Consider the following 14346-nt stretch of genomic DNA (forward strand, 5'->3'; position numbering starts at 1 on the left):
GACACGGCCTAGCTGGGTTCCTTCCTACACCCGGAACAGGACCAAACGGTAGGTGGAAAGGTCCATTGGAGGCCCTGCCTAACCTGTTAGGGTCTCTCAGACCTGACTGGTGATCGAAAGACATGCCGTGGCTACGATGGAAGGACACTTCGTTACGAATGTGGGAAGCGGTGGCTATTCTCAAAATGAAAAATACAACGCCATAATACCTAAAAAGGGAGGGTGAATATATCTAGAAAAATGAAAGACTTTCGTGGTGTACAGATGCAAAGACGGTAAAAATATGTATGGATGTAACAGTCCCAGGTTATTACTTCTCCAGGTGTTTTTTTTGTGAGAAAGAGATGAAAGAGAAAGCATCAAGCAGTTACCATCCCAAAGAGTCACGTTTTTATGACATAGTAGTGTATGTTTTAAGCATTTATGAACAACGAACGTCCTTTAGCACAAGAAAAAATTACCCGGGAAGAATATTAATGCATTGATAAGTATTTCCTTGCCCAACGTTGATATAATGCGTCAAGCTCCGCTTCGAGATCTCCAACTGGAACTACTTCCCATTCCTCCCGTAATATCTCAGCATTCGCTTTGATCGTTTTTTGTTCTTTTTTTCTTTTTTTTCCTAGTTTTTCTGATGGCTCACATTAATGTCAATGTGAGATGGAATTTAGTTGGCTGAAATATGTAGCGCTCATTTACCAAAGTTTATATATTCAAACGCACCCCCCACAGAAATTAAATACGTACCTATCCGGTGTTTTACTTTACTGTATTGGTTTATATTCTTGTTAAAATGCTTTTATGTACCGTGTGTTTGATAAACTAGCTTCTAGGCCGTTTGTTTCACTCCCCGGAATCCAGCTCATCGCCAAAATGCCATTATCCGATCTTAATAAACTGCCTCCATTAGCTGACCAGTTGGAACAAGCTAAGAGAATTGCAGCCTACCGTGCTGTTGACGAAAACTTCGACGCAAAGACCCATAAGGTTGTCGGTGTTGGCAGTGGTACTACTGTTGTTTATGTTGCTGAAAGACTTGGGGAATACATGGATGAGAAAACAAATTTTGTTTGTATTCCAACGGGCTTCCAATCGAAGCAATTGATCCTATCAAACAAGTTACAACTTGGTGTCATTGAACAATTCCCAGAAGTTGACATTGCCTTTGACGGTGCCGATGAAGTTGATGCAGGTTTGCAATTAATTAAGGGTGGTGGTGCTTGCTTGTTCCAAGAGAAGTTAGTTAGTACTAGTGCCAAAAAATTCATCGTTGTGGCGGATTCAAGGAAGAAATCTCCAAAGTACTTGGGTACCAACTGGAAAAAAGGTGTTCCAATTGAGGTTGTTCCAAGCTCGTACGTTCGTGTCCTCTCTGATTTAAAGAACAAATTGAACTGCAAATCTGCCATGGTAAGACAAGGTGGGTCAGCTAAAGCCGGCCCTGTTGTCACCGATAACTGCAATTTCATCATCGATGCTGATTTCGGAGAAATTACAGACCCAAGAAAGCTACATCAAGATATCAAACTATTAGTTGGTGTTGTCGAAACTGGTTTGTTCATTGATAATGCCGAAAAGGCTTACTTTGGCTATCCAGATGGTTCTGTAGACCTACAAGAGTTATAAAAAGGAAAACATAAGCACCTGCTGCCGGAATCTCTCTTAACTCATTTAAAATGTAACGATATCCATATATAATAATCTTCAATCTCGTATGCCTCCAGTTTCTTCGTTTCCTGGGATTGGAAAATGAATTTTAAACAAAAAAAGGGTTAATATACTTCGATATTTTAATTGACATATTCACGAAGTGGTTTTATAAGATGGATACAAATCTATGAAAACATATTCATAATCAATAAATCATAAATATGTATGTCATTTGTGTATAATATTACAACTCATCGAAGAGCTTTCATATAGGAAATTGTTTTTTTTTGAATTCTGCCTGCTGTCTCAAAATTCACACAAGAGAATGATAAAGATAGATGCGCTTCCGAAAAGATTAGGTCATGTCTTAGATTTTCATTATGGATGCTGTGGGGGAAAAAAGAACGACATTATTCCTTCCGGGTTGATTAATTTTGGAGTATCCCAATTTCCCCTTATATCTTAGACCTTGTTGTGTTTTTATATTTCCTTTACTCAAATCGGTTTGAAACAAAGCAGCCATTTTTTGTAATCAATGAGAATCTGAAGTATTCTTAGCAATCCAGGACAAACCTTCGATCAAACCTTGACCAGTCAAAGCATTCGAACCAATCACACTCCATAACTGGTTTTTCAAGTTTTCGCCCAGTTGCAAAAAGTCCGAAACCTCATTGGGACTCAATGCTCCTGGAAGATCTTGTTTATTCGCTAGAACTAATAGCACCACTTTTTCCATTTCTTTCTCACCGATTATGCTGAATAGTTCTTCCTTCGCTTGGTCCAATCGTTCTTTATCATTAGAGTCAATTACAAAGATCAAAGCGCTCGTAGCAGGGAAATAATGCCTCCATAGTGGCCTTAACCGAGCTTGTCCACCAACATCCCACATGTTAAATTTGACGTTCTTAAACGATAAAGTCTCAACATTGAAACCAACCGTGGGAGCAGATGTCTTTATCTTATTCAATTTCAACTTGTATAGAATTGTTGTCTTACCTGCATTATCCAAGCCTAACATCAATATCTTCATTTCCCGGGTACCGAAAAGTTTCCCTAACACCTTGGAAACTGAGTTACCCATGACTTCCTAATTTTTTTACTGCTTATACTGGAACTTCGTTAACTGCGGTTATTGATTCACTGTGTCAACAATTCAACGAGCTGGTCTTTTATACTATCTCAGCAAATAGCATGCACAATAAGTAAAACCTAATTATTTTACAAGACAAATTATTCGTTAAGTGGAAGCAAAAACTAGAAACAGAGACAGAGAGAGACTTGTTAAGGAAAAAAAAAAAGAGAGGTAATCTCAAAAAAGATGTGAAGCCAAAATGAAACGCTGATGAATGCAAGCAAGCATGAGATACCCGGTTGCGATTGTCTATAGAAAATAACGATTACTATCTGCAGTTTGTTTAAGATTGGCAAAAAAAAAAACACCGTATGTAAACGGTCCAATTGGAACAGAAACATACAAAACGCCCCAGTACCGTCATCATCAAGTTCAGTTGCTTTTGGAAACTGTTGAAGAAAACCGTTACTTTTGTTAAGTAAAACTGTCCTAGCGTTTGCATTATACTTAGTTATCACCTGAAGGCAGACGCAGCTAATGTGGACTGCCTTTTTTTCAGACCTATCAACTGGTGTGGATAAGCTGTTTTTTCCAGCTTTTCATTCTTCACGCTTAGAAAAATAGGTAGAAGCCGGAAAGAGAGAAAATTTCAACGCGAGTTAAAGTCTCGTAATGTTTTTCAGTCGATGCGAAGAGGAAGAATTTTGAGATCCTCGAGTGCGATACAGAGTTATATATGATCAGAAGCGATCTACCACAGAACAAGGGAACTTTACTAGCACCCAATTCAGAAAGAATCCGTGAAGCGGCAGCTACTAGACAAGAGGAAAAAAAAGAAACAGTTAGATGTAAGTACCGACATGCATAAATAAAGCATTTGTTTTGGTAAGCTGCATCATCACAAAGACGCAATGCAAGACTTTATAGCGAGGATATTGAACTCATTTTTACGTTAAATACTGCTCTTTAAGGTAGAAACAAGTAGTCATCTGCCATCTGCCACACTAAATGAGTAACGCAGAGGCGCTTGTTTACCGGCATGATGATGATCTGTAAAATATGACTTTTGCGAGGCTGGAGCTTTCGAGCTTATGAGATAGACCATACTTGTTCTCTATATCGATTCAGCCACACGTCACAGCGCAGCATTTAGTCGATCAAGAATTTTTTGAGCGGAAGTGATCAGACACTCAATTTTCGTCGTACCATCTAAATTCTTCAAGCAATACTTTGACATCAATATGAAGACAACTTGGTGACCGCAATTCTGATAGGCCCTCATTCCATAGCGTTATAACGGTTTTATCACTTCCTTAAGGATTCTATTTTCCGCCTAAAATATGCTTTTTGGAGCAATTTCTCGTCTAGTAGTTGTCCCAGAAAAACAAACCCCCGAAAAAAAGGTTCCAGACCTTTAATTTGTATCATTATTTCCACAATATATAATAACTGGGATAACATCAAACATTAGGAATATGGAGTTTCATTCCGTGCGACATACATAAACCTGGTGTTCCTCTGCGATAAAAAGTGTATTCAAGGGTACTTCAATCGGTGAAGCACCTGAATCCTAAACAATATGTCCGAATTATCTACGTCGTTGGATTTCAGCGTGCCAGAAAACCTGCCGCCTTCTCTTCGAACGGAACTTGAAAGCTTGATATTAGACTACCGTGAAGAGAATTTGACGGCAAAGGGATACCAGAAAAAAAGGCAAGAGTTATTGGAACGATATGCTACTACAACGTTGAATCCTTTGGTATATTCTCCTAGATCGTCATTGGAAAAACCGCCTTCGCATCGGCAGACAAGATCAGTAGCGTCAGTAGCAGGCCGATCGTTGGCGATGGATAACCAGTCCATCACGTCATCCACTGCGTATCAGTACAAAGATACGTCCTCACTGTACAAGGTTACGACAATGCATTCGCATAAACTCATGAATAACTCATCGCCAACGATGATCTCTTTACCTGTGAAACATACTGATGGGGGATCCTCAGACGGAGTTGACGTAATAGAGTTCAATCCTATGATCCCACTTCTATCTCGATTCAGCAATACTGCGTCAAAGGATTGGGATTCGATCCCATCAATATTGAGAGCTCGGTTTCAATTATATGACAGAGAAATCGCTATGGTTAAGATTAATGGTAAGGGGAAGGAATCATCTATTACTTGGGAAAAGTTGTATTTAAGGGCCGAAAAAGTCGCACATGAACTTTCGGCTGGTAAACATAAATTGTACAGAATGGATAAGGTGTTATTGTGGTATGATCCTGATGAATCCATAGAGTTTACTGTGTGTCTCTTAGGATGCTTCATCGCTGGAATGATTGCCGTTCCAGTGTCTTTCTCTACCTATACTCTGAATGAAATTATACAGATTATAAAATCCACCAATTCGAAGTTTATTTTAATTTCAGAAAACTGCTATACCAATTTGGATAATCTTTACGCTAATCAAACAACCAAATTGAAGTTAACAAAGAGCGAATTTTTCAGTAAAATTACGTTTCTTAAGACTGATGATCTTGGAACCTATTCAAAGGCAAAGAAAACAGTACCCACTTTCGATATACCCAATGTTTCTTACATAGAGTTTACCAGAACTCCTCTGGGTAGACTTTCTGGTGTCATTATGAAACATAAAGTTCTAGCTGGGCAATTTGATAACATGGCCCGTATTCTTGATTCAAGGGAAACAACTTCAAGAAAAAATTCTAAAATTATCAGAAACGTTCGTGGTAAAAGAACCTCGAACAGCCATGTCATATTGAATAGTTTAGACCCAACTAGATCAACAGGTTTAGTTTTCGGTGTTCTTTTCAATATTTTTTCAGGAAATACCTTAATCAACGTACACAGGAACTTATTGAAAGCTCCAGGGTTCTATGAAAACTTGATCAGCAAATATAAAGTAAACATTCTTTTGAATGATCAGCTTCAATTAAAACAAGTTGTCATAAATTATTTGGAAAATCCAGAATATGCTACTTCCAAGAAAATTAAGATTGATTTTACGCATATAAGACACTGTTTGACATCGTGTACAACTATAGATACTGATGTGACTGACATGGTGGTTCATAAATGGTTGAAAAACTTGGGATGTATGGATGCTTCTCAATGTTATACCCCATTACTTACTATGTTAGATTTCGGGGGCATTTTCATTTCTACTAGAGATCAGCTAGGAAATTTGCAAAATTTCCCGTTGCATGATCCGAAGTTAAAACTGCAAGATGAATTGTTTGTCGACAAGGAAAAATTGAAACTAAACTTTATCAAACCCAGCATTTTAGCCATGATGAACTCCTCTAGCTCAAAGAAAGATTTTTTGCGAGTTGCATCCTTTGGTTTCCCATTACCAGACAGTACTGTTTGCGTTATCAACCCCGACAATAACACGTTAGTACCAGACCTTACTGTTGGTGAGCTATGGATAAGTTCGCCAAGTATTACTGACGAGTTTTATCAAATGGAACGTGTAAATGATTTTGTGTTTCAGGCTCGGATCAATTTTAAACTGATGTTCTCAATCCTCAAAGATGAATTCAATAATAGCAAAGAATCATCAGAAAAACTAAACATGATAATGAACATGTGCCCTGCAGAAACGACTTTTACCCGAACAAAATTGATGGGATTTGTTCATAACGGTAAAATATTTGTTCTCTCTTTGATAGAAGACATGTTTTTACAGAATCAGTTAATAAGATTGCATAACTGGTCTCATACTTCTGATGTCACCAGAGCAAAGAAAAAACAAATGCAGGATACGGAAGACGAAATCACGAAAAACGTTTCGAAAAAAGTTCAACCGAACCGAATTCTACAATCATTTTATCTTCAACATATTACTGAAAACATAGTTAGAACCGTCGACACGGTGTCAGAGGTTGCTGCCTTTGAATTGCCTCATAATAGAGAAGAACATTTTTTGGTTGTAGTTGTTGAAAGCACTACAGCCAACAGTACGTCTATGAACCCTGGTGCATTCAAAACCTATCCAGAGAAATATTTAGCAATGGAGAAGAAAATGAATTTACTCACTGAACAAATCTACAAAATGTTATGGATATTCCACAAAATTCAACCATTCTGTGTGTTAGTTGTAGCACCTGGATCTTTGCCTCGAAGGTATTGCTCTTTGGAAATTGCTAACAGTACCGTCGAAAGACAATTTTTAGATGGGAATCTCAAAAGTAAATTTGTTAAGTTTCAGTTGGACAACGTTATTTTGGATTTTATTCCTCATTCATGGTACTATAATGAAAGCATTTTCTCCGAGCATTTATCTAATCTGCGACACCAAAGTATTGGTGACGGCATTCAACTAAATTACAGAATTTCGCCTAAACAGACATGGCAGACTTCTGGTATTGATTATCGCCATTCCTCAACGGACTCTCGAACAGGAAAGAACTTAAGCGCGTTTAAGTCGATACTTGACATATTGAATTTCAGAGTAAGTCAGCAGCCAAATGATTTTGCATTCAGCACTGGTGGTGGTTCTCCACCAAACAATACAAACGTAAGACACTCTTGGAAATCATTCGATGGCATAATCGCTGCATTTGCAAAAAAGATTGTTGAGTCGAAGACACCACTAAAAAAGGGCGATCGAGTAATAATTATGTGCCAGAACTCTGTTGAATACGTTGCTATTGTAATAACGTGCCTTATTTGCAATTTCATTGTTATCCCGCTTCCTATTTTATCAGAGTCTGATATTGAACAAGAAGTCTCATTCTTTCTTAACATCATCGAATCATACAACGTCAAAAGAATATTTGTCGATCACAAAGTACATGCCACTTTAGAACAGAATACAAGAATATCACAAGCGCTAAAGCCTTTCAAATACAGAATTCCCAAGACCACTATTACAAGTAAAGTAAAATTGAAAAACAATTTGAGTTTATCACAATTCAAGTCTGCCATCACCAATAAATTTGGACCAGCGTCAAAACCGGAAGATCCATGTTTAATATGGATAAACAAAGATCGCGATTCTTTCAAAGATTTACATATTGTTATGAACCATTCGCTGTTATTAAATCAATGTAAAGTGTTGAAAGAGACATTGCAACTAAGTCCATCAAATCGTATTTTCTCTATAGCGAACTATACTTACGGTCTTGGATTTATACAAGCTTGTCTTGTCGGGATATACCTTGGTGCTACAACAAGTCTTTTTAACTCTAATGATGTTTTTTCTGATCCCAAAGATTTCTTGTTGGGGATTCAGAATTTAGGTGTGAAGGATCTCTACTTGACTCCAGAATTACTGTATTTGATAATGGATAAAGCCGCTGGATTATTGGCGTCACAATCTAAACAAAACGCAAGTCTGAAGAAAGAAGTTCTTTTGAAAAATGGATCCACTATCTCCAGTGGATTTATGACAAATATTCAAAATATAATGGTCCCTTTCAATGGCCGTCCTAAATTCACTACTATAGAGGCATTGTTAGCAAAATACTCTCACTTAGGAGTCTCTTCTTCCCAAGTCAACTACGTCTATGAACATCATTTCAATCCCTTTATATCGATGCGATCTTACCTAGGAATTCCCCCTGTTGATATTTATTTGGAGCCAATTTGTTTCAGAGAAGGCATAATCAGTGAAGTGGATCCAGATACCATTCCACCGACAGAATTGGAAAAATATGTTCATTTACAGGATTCAGGTATAGTACCCGTTTGTACCGATGTGTCCATTATCAATCCTGAAACTCTTGAACCATGTTACGAGAAAGAAATAGGAGAAATATGGTGCTGTTCAGAAGCTACCGTTTTCGATCATTACGTTTCTACTACGAGTACACAATCTGAGTTGACAACCACGCAACAGGAAATTAGTAAATCTACTAAGTCAAAACTAAAGAGAGACCCATTCATTGCGGAACAATTTAAAGCCAAGATCAATAATGATGTTGATAATGGGTTGACGTATTTGAGAACTGGTGATTTAGGTTTTATCAAAACAGTTTCAAGAATTGACTCACAAGGAAACAACATAACTCTCTCACTCCTATATGTGCTCGGAAGTATTAGCGAGACTATTGAAGTTCTTGGATTGACCCATTTCGTTAGTGATTTAGAAATGACAGTAAGACGATGCCATGCTGCTGTAAACAATTGCATGCTTTTCAAAACAGGCGGATTGTTAACGTGTTTCGTGGAGTGCAACAACAAAGTTAAAATCGAATACTCTAATCTTACACCTTTAATCGTCAGTGCATTGTTGAAGAATCATGGAATTGTTGTAGATATGTGCACATTTATCAAACCAGGGTCACTGAAAAATACCTATCGTGATTGGAGTAAGAACAGGAAACAAATTTTGAGTGACTGGTTGAATAAAAAGATAGTCATAGATTCCCAATTTTGCGTTAGTTTTGGGGAGAATAACTCCATTTATCTATTATCAGATTTTGAAAAAAATCAAGAAAATCTGGTATAGTTTTATTGTATCAAAGTTCTTGAGCCACCGGGAGTTCGAAATAAACGGACTCATCAGACCACAAAACCTGAGTTCTAAGTATTAAGCTTTTGTAACATTAATAATTAATCAGTATACACGGACAATCTGATACGATGTAATACATCTAGTTAGAATAAGGCAGAATAAGGGGAGTTCACAGCGTTTTTATTACACTTTCATTTGCACTAGCAAGAAGTACGTTACCAGGAATGGCAGACTTATTATCAGCACAGGGTATTGCAAAATCAAAAAAAAGGCTACACAATCCATTTGGGTAGTGTCTTCCGAATCTGGTGGTGTGAAACTGGCTGTAAAAAATATGATTGTAGTCATTGTTGGTAAACCCCAATCGATAACAATAACCAGCAACAACATTGAATCGTCCTGCCAATTTAACCAACCTGCTTTTACTAGCCTATCACACCATAGAACCCCAAATATCGGCATGATACACAATCTTAGGACCACTAAAATTGCAGCGGATTTCCAGAATCCTGGATATAGCTTTTTGATCTTAAGTCTGCCTAATGTTGCTCCCAAAAGCATCAATCCAAAAGGCACTGATGCATTTCCTAAGTATCCTGTATAATCCATAATGAAATTCAGAGCCGGCTGACCGTCTGGTGCTGGATGAATGTACGGTCCATTGGAGGTAGTAACGAACAGAGCCTTAAGCCAAGGAATGAATGCAATAAGTAATGCTAGGAAAACAGCCATCGAACACGGTCTTAAAAAGTTCTTGAGGAAGAAAAGCAGTACACTCATACCAGGAATATTTCTGACTCTCGAGGGTAAAATGTTAGCTGATTCTTTGATATCTTGGCCAGTTACGGTAGCATCTGATGTGACAATTCTCTTCAAAGTTGTGAACTCTTTTCTAAGAGGGACCTGACCTGAATCCTCGGTTTCGGGTTTTATGGTGGATGTAACAGAATTTCTGCGAGCTCCGTATTGGTCTACATTAGAGTATTCTTTTATTAAATCGTGAACATTTTCCGGAGGCATAGATCTTAGGTCAATCGACCTTAGCGATGAACTGAGAGACTGGGCACTGGCCGCCGTTGCATTAGTAAGGCGCCTTGAAATTACATTATCCTCAGCAAGCTGTATTGGAGAAGTAACAGCTTCCTGAGAATTGATGGAATTTACAGCACGATCGTTTTCTTTTGAACAGAATGATTGTGAATCAGTTTGAAGATGAAACTGAGATGCATTAGATTGCGCAGGTGGTTCGAGTGGTGTCTGAATAGAGGCATTCTCCTCATCCGCGTACTCGAAATCCATTTCTATAAGTCTAAAGCCTCCTAAGTTGAAGATGCAAATCATAAACATGGCCAAGAAAATAATCACAGAAGCAATACCCTTATCTGCTTCTTCTTCTGTGAAAAGAAGACCTTGATCCATAGTTTGTAATATAGCGATTGGTAAATCACTGATATTTGGGAATGTCCCACCGGCTAATATACCACCACGCCATTTTTTCGGTACGGGAAGCACTTTCCTAACTACAAATGCAAAGAAAAGCCCTGTACCAAATATCATGACTGCCGTCAAACAAATGATACCGACATCCTTGGCATCCCTATAATCAATACTTGAAACGATTTTGTTAAATGATAGCGACGGTAGTAAGACCGTTAGAACGATATCTGAGCATGTCCGGGTTGCTGCGACGGTAAGGATATTCCCCTTAGCCAAACCAAACCCAGTCGCTATAATCATATAAATCTTAATAATAGGCTTCACTGAAGCCCAGATCGCTTCTCCTACAGTCAACCCCATATCGTGCTGCAAGTTTTATGCAATCTATAATTCATGTAACTTTTAATATCTTTAATAACTTCGAGATTATTATTCGAGTGAATATCTCCCGTGGTGTTATATGCTAATCCAAGTGTTTCCTCTCTCGTTTGTAAGACAACCTGGTCTTTTTATAAATAGTGTATTCTAGGATTCAAATACTGTCGATCAGTAGAGGAATTTCAGTAACGTTGTGCCACGGAAAAACCAACCTATTTAGATCTTTATCGAAGCAAATTGGAGTACCTGTTTAGGAAGTTCGCTCTAATTCTTGGCTTATGTGCAAAGCAAATATGTTACTCTTATATGCCAAAAAGATAATCAAAAAGAAAACAGAAGAAGTAGGCGCTGTACAATGTGAAGCCCTAAAAAGCGTTCTCACCAACACCTTGTTCCTTTCGCTTTCCAAACCAATTTATAGAAATACAACTATCTTTATATTATCGTGATCTCTGATAACTCATCGCTTAAAAAGCATTTTGCAGGCATTTTTCAATATGACTACGAGGAGAGGAGATAACTAAAAAAAAGTAGTTTTGCATCAACCTAGTTTCATGAATTACATAAACTAAAAGCCGGTGTTGCTGAATGATTGCGCAGCTGATGGTATCATTAATCTCTATGAGCTACCGGTTTCCTAATGCATCCCATGTAGCGTGATGAGAAAAGGGAAGGGCTGGAAGAGCTGAGCCATTTTGTGACCCATACTTTAATGTGGGATCGGGAATCTGCGACCGTTGTGTTTGCCCACGCTGAAATCTCTAAGAAGGTAGCGTGGGGATCGGAAGATAATCAACGCTTATATAAGCTGGAAGAATATTTTCATTCGAGTGGTAGAAAATACGGGTCACGTGTTTCACGTGACCCGAATTTTACATGCAGGTTATATTCTTGTTTAATTATACTTATGAAGTGCAGCACATACGGTTCAAGGAAGTCATATTCCAGTTGTTGCAGTATTTCAGCAAAACTTGATTTTTCATTTTCTTTCTTGTTGCTTGTTTTTTTGTTGGGACTATTGGGATGTGGAATCTTTATTATTATTTTTTTAAGGTTTTATAAAGGTTTAGTATCCAGGCTTTATACAAAAAGAACATGCAGATGAAGACATGATATAGAGACGCATTTTGGTTTTTGCCTTGAAATTACTGTATTTAACAAGGTCTAACACGCTTCAATAAGTGCCTTTGAATGAAATAATCATATTTTCTGCATTCGGTTAAGGGATAAATTATTATCTTTCCTTTGATCTCTGTTTTCTTCTCCTGGTTTTTTAATTGTGATTATTGACTCGGATCGTTTATCAGTGGACAGTTACAGGCGAACTGTTTAAAAGGGTCTTACAAGTCACAACTCAATACACAAACGTTGGAAACCCACCGTATTTAAAATATTTGCCGTTTTGTTGCCGTTGAATAGTGTTTTCAAAGATCAGAGAAGATCTGTCTCGATTTATAAGAAACTGCGTAGAAAGAGAACTCTTAAAGCGTTGAAATCGAAATTAAAGATATCTATGGACCCGTCTTTAGCTGCTGATGGATCCTCATGGGGTGCTAACGTGCCGTATGGTAGGAGACAGCGAATCTATAATATGGTGAAGCACACCAAGGATTCGTACTTCAATGCTGCCAAAAACTCTTTGAAGAACTATTACGGGAATGACATGTCACCTGCAGAGGCAAGGGCTTTAGAGTTTCAAATGTTCCCACCTAAGCTGCTTTGTTACCCATCATACTCAAGAAAACTATCGGATAGTATCTATGTCACAGAATTAAGAGGGTTGATATATTCTACCGGTCAACGAAGCAAAAGAAACAGTATTCTTTTGTCTATTTGCAAACAGTTTTTAAGAAACGATCCTCCACCTAACGTTGAACAAAGATTAGAATCTTTGCAAAACGATTCTAATATCTCGTTGGACAGTTCATCTACGACGTCATCATCCACAAGCTCAGGTCAACTGTCAATGGGAGATGGGGTTGCTCCCTTGACACAGGAACAAGTTTTAAGGCAAAGAATAGCGGGGTTCATGAATAAACATCTCCCGAACGTCAACCTTCTAACTACGCTGTATAACGGATCAAATGATAAGATGGATCAAATAACGGTCTCTGATAACTCTGGTGGGTTTAATATTTTACTCAGTACCGAATTTAAACCAGCTGGTGCAAAAGTTAAATGCTTGGAAACCGGGCTAGTCCAAGATTGCCAGATTTTTTATGTCGAAAACAGTGGAGTTGGACTTATTAGTGACATAGATGATACAATAAAACACACAGGTATTGTTGGAGATAAAAGATCGATCTTTTTGAACGTTTTTGTCAACGGATTTGAACAATGGAAAATTCAAGATATGCCATTATGGTATACGACATTAAAAGATAGCAAAGCAGTTGATTTCTTTTATGTATCAAATGCCCCTGCTCAGATATACCCAATATTATCGGAATATATTGGTGAAAACTATCCGTTAGGACCCATGTTCCTCAAACAGTATTCTGGTAACTTACTCTCAAGTATTATGAAATCCAGTGCACAGAGAAAGCTTGCATCAATATTGAAAATATGCAATGATTTCCCGAACAAAAAGTTCATTCTGGTAGGTGATTCCGGTGAGCAAGACCTCGAAGCTTACGTATCGGCTGCGAGTCAATTTCCAAAACAGATTATTGGAATATACATCAGATGTTGCAAGAATTCAATGAGTGATGAATCTGAAAATGACGTAAGAGTTATGAAAGCTTTAAATGATCATATTAAAAAGTTTTATTTAGACCAGATAAAGGAAGAAGATGATATCCCCGATTTAATCCAATTTGACTCAGATTCAGATTCAGATGTTGCCCCAGCTAAAACGGATAAAAAACAGCCTGTCAAAAAAAAGCCTCCACAGGTTCTAAAAAAGAAGCCAGTTTTGAGTGATGCTCTTCAGCGTGAAATTTCTGAATCTAAATCGTCTGGCACACAACCACCTTTACCTCCTAGAAAACCAACAAGACTAAAGATGCGCAGTATGGACAACGCTGTATATTCAATTCCATCCTCGCAGAATGATTATGGAACATATTCTGAGTTCTTTGATAAAAAGGCTGAAAGTTGGAATGAAAGAGTTAAAGTTGCTGTAAAAAAGTTAAAAGAAAACGACGTTAAAGCTAGCTTCATGTTTTTCAATGATCCCATTTTGTGCTTGGAAGATAGCATAAATAAAATTGATTCATTATGATAGGAAACTGGAAAATGATAAGTTAGAACATATATATTTCTCTTTGCAAATTGAGTATTAACTATATTTAATGACAAAATATTTATGTATGAATGACAAAGAGAATTT

General features: G+C 37.6%; 5 protein-coding genes across 5 annotated transcripts; 3 read left to right on the plus strand and 2 right to left on the minus strand.

Moving 5' to 3' along the window:
• Nucleotides 1-801: 801 nt before the first annotated feature.
• RKI1 (ribose-5-phosphate isomerase RKI1) lies at nt 802-1626 on the plus strand (the record flags this gene model as incomplete). Its single annotated transcript, XM_452804.1, has 1 exon — nt 802-1626. The coding sequence occupies one exon, from the start codon at nt 802-804 to the stop codon at nt 1624-1626; it is 825 nt and encodes a 274-aa protein (XP_452804.1).
• Nucleotides 1627-2182: 556 nt separating this feature from the next.
• ARF3 (Arf family GTPase ARF3) lies at nt 2183-2731 on the minus strand (the record flags this gene model as incomplete). The annotated part of the gene is made up of 1 exon (XM_452805.1): nt 2183-2731. One exon carries the CDS (start codon nt 2729-2731, stop codon nt 2183-2185), a length of 549 nt encoding a protein of 182 aa, XP_452805.1.
• Nucleotides 2732-4301: 1570 nt separating this feature from the next.
• On the plus strand, nt 4302-9194 carry CMR2 (Cmr2p; the record flags this gene model as incomplete). The annotated part of the gene is made up of 1 exon (XM_452806.1): nt 4302-9194. The coding sequence occupies one exon, from the start codon at nt 4302-4304 to the stop codon at nt 9192-9194; it is 4893 nt and encodes a 1630-aa protein (XP_452806.1).
• A 189-nt stretch (nt 9195-9383) lies between these two features.
• On the minus strand, nt 9384-10997 carry ECM3 (putative ATPase ECM3; the record flags this gene model as incomplete). The annotated part of the gene is made up of 1 exon (XM_452807.1): nt 9384-10997. One exon carries the CDS (start codon nt 10995-10997, stop codon nt 9384-9386), a length of 1614 nt encoding a protein of 537 aa, XP_452807.1.
• Nucleotides 10998-12528: 1531 nt separating this feature from the next.
• On the plus strand, nt 12529-14238 carry APP1 (phosphatidate phosphatase APP1; the record flags this gene model as incomplete). Its single annotated transcript, XM_452809.1, has 1 exon — nt 12529-14238. One exon carries the CDS (start codon nt 12529-12531, stop codon nt 14236-14238), a length of 1710 nt encoding a protein of 569 aa, XP_452809.1.
• Nucleotides 14239-14346: the final 108 nt, after the last annotated feature.

This window comes from Kluyveromyces lactis (genome assembly GCF_000002515.2).
Source record: "Kluyveromyces lactis strain NRRL Y-1140 chromosome C complete sequence".
Taxonomy (NCBI): Eukaryota; Fungi; Ascomycota; class Saccharomycetes; order Saccharomycetales; family Saccharomycetaceae; genus Kluyveromyces; species Kluyveromyces lactis.